Genomic DNA, 6,000 nt, shown 5'->3' with positions numbered 1-6,000 from the left:
AGAACATCCCTCCATAGCCTCTGCATCAGCTCCTGCTTTCTGACCTGCTTGAGTTCCAGTCCTGCATCCTTTGGTGATCAACAGCAGTATGAAAATGTAAGCTGAATAAACCATTTCCTCCCCAACTTGCTTCTTGGTCATGATGTTTGTGCAGGAATAGAAACCCTGACTAAGACAACAACCAAAAGCAAGTGTTTTCTCTGAAAGCTGCTACTAGGGTGCCTGGTAAGATTTCATCCACAGCTGGATGACCAGCAGGAGTAAAGGGACAGAGTCTGGTGCAGGTCTGCAATGGCCACACCCTCTTAATGTACTCACCCTTCGACTGCCCATCATCCCAGAACAGCTCTCCTCTTGCTTCTTTGTTCTCATCCAGAGCAATGAGAAGACCAAGAGGATTCTTCCGGCTGTGGGGACCAAGATTTACACAAGAAACAAATCCTTAGAGCTCTAATACTGGCACCAAGTTTCAAGTTGATAAAGGTACTAGTCACAGATACCACTTTCCTTCAGAGACAGAGGCAAGGATTCTAGAAGATATTTTGTTCAGTATTGCTGTCACAAGTTAGAAATATCCCAAACCTCAACAACAAATGTCCAGACAGGACACCAATACGTGAGCATCAGAATCACTACATCAGCTATGATGAATGCTGTGGCTGCATTGACATACAGAATGCGGACTGTGAGAACAGGGAAGAGTCTCAGATAGAGATGCTGTGGCATCCCAATATGAGAAAGTGTCTCCACTCACAACACAGAGGTTCCATTATGTAGGTGAGCTATATCATATCTGTTTCTGAGTAAAAAAATAATTCCTGAGCACAGAAAGCATATTTAGTATACAGCAACTAATATAGACTTTATATTATGGTCTCTTCACTAATGAAGGATATCAGATTTAAAGGATGGGGAAAAAATAAAACTTTCATTTTTGCAAGGTAAATTGATATGAGTGTACAGAATAGCCTCAAACTGAAAAGAGAAAGAAAAACAAGTCAGCGTTGGGATATACAGCTTTTGTTAAACGTCTGCAACTGAAATAGCTAAAGCACTAAGAAATAATCAAAGAAACAGATAGGTTACACTCTTGAAACAAATCTTTGTCTGTTATTAATTAATACAATAATTCTTTTAGTAAAACATTGTCTTCAATGTGGAACTCTTCAGTAGCAGTTTAGGCTACCGTTTTGAACCAAAAATGTTATAAAGCAAAAGTGATATACTGGACACTTGAGTAAATATTCTTGAATTCTTATTTTGACTCACCACAAGAGAGGGATGAGTCGGGAGGGAGTAAACATAAAAAACAAAAGCTTTAGAAGGACAGAGCAGAAATGCTATTCCAGAAATGAAAACTAGTGGGACAAGAGCAGTGAGCATGTGACAGACAGTCTGAGCAGGGCAGGAGAGGAACCAACTGAATGCAGTTTTCTCAAGATGTGAGGTTTCAGAACTAAAATTGCCACAGCCCTCAGAAAAGCTAGGAGGCTGACCACCTTCAGAGCTGTCAGAGTCCTGAAAACTGTAAGAGTTTAAAGTAGAACAGGGAAGAAGTTCTCTGAAATTCAACCAGGATCTAGCTCAGTCCACAGCTCCTCAGGAGGACAGGAAAAATCCAAAGACAGAGGGTGAGCATTAACCTGCATGCATGCACGCACATATGCACACACATATGCACACACACGCGCGCGCACACACACACTAAAGAGGGAGAGAGATACACACAGACAGAGAAAGAGGGCAGGCAGAACCATCCTTCTTTATTACATGCCACCTGCTGCTTTAGCACACCCTGTCAAAGATGTGGACAAAATGCCCAGTTGTGGAAAGCACAATGCACACAGACAGAAAAAAAACGTGTTTAGAAAACTACTTTGACTTTAGCATAGGAATGATGTAAATGTGGCTTTCCATCACAAAACGGAGCCCCTCTGCCATCACTCACCTTAAGTTGGTGTTCAGGGCAGGTTGTTGCCATGGCAAGATGTAACCCCCTCGGACATGAAGATTGATGTGCTCAAGAGGGGCTGGCAAGGTCATCCAACCTGTTGAATTAATGTCTGCACCCTGGGGCAGAAGAAGAGATGATGAAGGAAAGAACACACAACTCCCTGAAGTGTACACTCAAGCAGACCCTGCACAAGCCAACTGCTCACTACTGTTCAACAAAGGTCATGATCATACTTTGTCCCCCCCCCCCCGTTGTGTGGAAACTGCTGCATTTAAAGTTTAAGCTCCTGAGAGATAGGAACTCCATAGTAGGAAGACCAACTGAGTCAATTAACCTGAATCCCTGGGAGCTCTCAGAGACTGAACCACCAATCAAAGAACATACATGGGCTAGACCAAGGCCTCTGGCACATCCGTAGCAGATGTACAGCACAGTCTCCATGTGGGTCACCCCAACAACTGGAAGAGGGGATCTCCATAAAGATGTAGTCTGACTGTGGAATCTGCTCCCCAACAGGGCAGCCTTGTCTAGCCTTAGTGGAAGAGAATGAACCTAATCCTGCAGACATGATGTGCCAAGGTGGGGGGGGGGGTATGCAGGGTGTTCCTACCCTCTCATAGTAGAAGGGGAAGAGAAGAGGAAAGGGGGTGAGGAGGGAAAGGCGTCTATGAGGGGATGACATAGAGAGCGGGCAGCCTTTTGTATATAAATAAGTAAGTTCCTGTGAAAATGCCTGGCCATAGGGGGACACAGGGAAACACTGGGAGGGCTACAACGGGCTTCATGAGGGTCTCATGTGGATCCCAAAAAATCTTACTCTACACTGTTTCCAAGTTAGGGAAGGGACCTTGGAAAATGTTGCTACTCTTCTTAGCCCCTGAAACATTCTCTTCAGGAAAAATATAGACCTTTTCTTTCACCAAGAGGCCACTGATTGGCCATTGCTTCTCATTCTTTCTCATGCGTCTACCAGGTAACTAACACTTCTGACTCCTGCTTCTTAGAAAACGTCTAGTAACTAGGATTGCTTACAAATCACAATCAGAATCTACCCAAATTTTCTTCTCTCATTCACACTTTTATCTTGTCTCTTTTGTGTGAGGTACAGTCTGACATTCCTCCTGATGCATGACCTCAAACCTTCCTCCACTACCTCAGATACAGCAGGGCATCCTTCTCTTTGATGATGGTTCCATTGATACCTAGTGGTAGATAATTCTTCCTTGTGAGGCTGCCTTCACAAGAGTGGCTTTTGGATATAGTGCTGGTATGGCACTGTTGGTATCTGTTCACTAGAGGGCACTAGCAGCCCCAGTACTCCATCCTACAATGACCAGGAGATATTGCAAGTGTCCCCTGCTAGGTATTTGAACACTGTGGCTTTACAGGTGAGGAGGATTCATATAGGATGCATCTAGCTGTGTTCCGATACAACGTTAAAAATATAAAAATAAGTGACGTACATTGTTTTTTCTCTGTAGGGCTTGCTCAATTCACCTTTGGCTTTGCAAGCCATGTCAGTTACCTCCCCTTTACCTGAAACTGCCTTTTATTTTAGCACCATTAGTAAAATTAGCCAATCCAGGAAAATTTTCCTCAGAAACCTTCATTCTTCACTTTTAAAATGTGGTACATGAGATCATTTACTTATGAGCCAGTCCTTAGGGCAAACCAACATTAGCTACTCATTCCATGCCAGGCTTCTTAAGGCTGTGTATTTATATTCCTAGTGCTCAACAAAATGCATTTAACTGGGCAGGGCAGCACTAGAACAAGCTAGCAAGCAGCCTAGGATACAAACTTAAAGATGGCATATGTTCTCAAGGCCATGTATAGGTAAGGCCAGCCTGACAATACAGGACCATTTTAAATTATGTGTCCTTGGATTGTCCCTTTTGAAACCTAGTCCAGGCCCTATATCAGACACCTGCAACATACCCATAAGGTCTCGTGATTGGGGTATAAGGCGGTTAGCAGACACACTCAAAGGAAGGCAATATGAGAGTCACTTAAACTGCCTGTTAACTACTAAGAAACTCCTAGAGCATCCTTACCCTAAAGGCAGAACTGGCCAATACCAAAGAACATGAAGGAGTGACTAGGTGCTCCCAGAATAGAGAGGAGGAAGAAATCCATGGTGTTCTTCCTCATCCATCCTGTACCCAACCCCACTGCGATCCACTTGGGTTGTGATACAAGTTGCTGACATATTCTCTGACGTTTGTCTGCCTGATACTTTCTTCTCCTCATACCATGGTGAGAGGGCATTGTTAGAGCAGATCAAGCCTTTCAGCTGCACTCTTAGCTTGTGCTGTCCCAGACAGGCATCCTAGAGAGATTCTGTTGGCTGTTTACATGAACTTGTTCAGACATCCAAGTCCTGTACCATGTGTGTCTATGTGTTTTATGTATTTATACATGTCTCATAACTATTGATCTTTGATGGTAACACAGAGCAATTCTTCTTAAACTTACAAACTACAGACATTGACTTTATTTATTGTATAGATCAGAAGAAAACTTTTTTATTAGATATATTCTTTATTTACATTTCAAATATTTTCCCCTTTCCTGGTTTCCCTTCCAAAACCCCCTATCCCTTACCCCTTCCCCCTGCTCACCTACCTACCCACTCCTACTTCCTTATCCTGGCATTCCCCTAGACTGGGGCATGGAGCCACAAGAAAACTCTTAATCAACCTCCGGTCACTAGGCCTATATGCTAGCATCTCCCTACATTGGGCCAAGTCTCTAGCTTCAGAGAGTTTGCTTGTAATAAAATGCAGAGAGGAAAAGATCTCTACAATTAAGAACCTCTATAAACAAATATTAATCCTGAAGCATGATTTCAAGAATTTACTGGTGTCTCTGCACTGTAATGATATTAACACAAAGCTATAGTCTCACATATATAAAAGATTCCCAGCAAGCCTGGCACCAGTGAGATGCTCTGGATGTCCTTTCAGGAGGCTTACATGAAGGGTAGCTGGTCATGCTCAGAAGATAAGAAATCAGGTCACAAAGGTAAAGTGGCCAATCAAGACCACACAAGGTGTCACTAAGCTTGATCTCTATCATATCCAGATACTCTGTACGCTACCACCTTCTGGATTGTATAAATATAAGGAAAAACTTACCGTGTAATAATCATACCACTGGGCTTTAGGGAAATATGCAGTGACATTTCTGGCATTCTGAAATAAAATACAAAGAAAGTATGGGCAGAGGACTCAGGTATCTCAGACACAGTGACCAGTATACACTGGGGAGGAGTTAAAATAAGGCTAACACATTTAGACAAAATTACATCATCTATCTTATGGGGACAAAAATGACACTCCTTTTCCAACAACATAAATTAGCCTACAAAAAAATAGGTGCTTTCACAATGCCCCATGGGTTACAGGACTTCAGAGAATAACAATCACCATTCTCTTACAGATATTTCATCTCCTCCCTAAAGAAACAAGGAATTGTTGACTGTAGAGCAGAAGAAAATTACTCAGGCTCAAAAAGATGCAGGATGCATTAATTATCTACTCATTTTATTTAAAGAAAAAACACTGTACACAGAACAAGTAGCTTAATTTCTAGCTTCAAGACAATGCGCATAATGAAGGGGAAGACGAACAAGTATCAATAGATGACACAGAGGGAGGGTATAATAATGCAATTATCTTTTAGCCTCAAAAACGGAGAACTAATTAAAGAGAAAATAGATAAGAAAACACATACTGCTGCAATTGGTTCTCCAGTTAATTTTAGTTAAGAATGACAGAAAATATGGCATTTTTACATTTTCTGCACTTTACCCTCTCTGCTTGAGCTTAGCTCACAGAAAATTATTATATTCTTAAATATTTTACAAGGTTACTCCTCTTCTTGAAACTAGAATTGTTAGGCTGGCATTAAAGTAGAACAACTATATGTGGAATTTAGCTAAGAAGGAACCAAAAATGAAAATGTAGAGTGAGAAACCATCTCTCAAGATCGCTCTCTCTCCAAACCCCATGTCACTCCAGTCGTCCAGCCCATTAGTGGAATTC

At 42.0% G+C, this 6,000-nt stretch overlaps 1 protein-coding gene across 1 annotated transcript in view; it reads right to left on the bottom strand.

Moving 5' to 3' along the window:
• The window catches only part of Mgam (maltase-glucoamylase), a 129,116-nt gene that overhangs the window by 58,362 nt on the left and 64,754 nt on the right, over nucleotides 1-6,000 (bottom strand). The window contains exons 43-45 of the mRNA XM_029534874.1: nucleotides 5,092-5,148; nucleotides 1,949-2,070; nucleotides 319-407 (exon numbers count right to left, since the gene is read on the bottom strand). Of these exons, the coding sequence (XP_029390734.1) occupies nucleotides 319-407; nucleotides 1,949-2,070; nucleotides 5,092-5,148 (268 nt within the window). The remainder of the gene's footprint in view (nucleotides 1-318; nucleotides 408-1,948; nucleotides 2,071-5,091; nucleotides 5,149-6,000) is intronic.

Source organism: Mus pahari, chromosome 2 (genome assembly GCF_900095145.1).
Source record: "Mus pahari chromosome 2, PAHARI_EIJ_v1.1, whole genome shotgun sequence".
Lineage (NCBI taxonomy): Eukaryota > Metazoa > Chordata > Mammalia > Rodentia > Muridae > Mus > Mus pahari.
The sequence above is the reverse complement of the archived record's forward strand: the minus strand, read 5'-3'. Positions and strand labels throughout refer to the sequence as shown.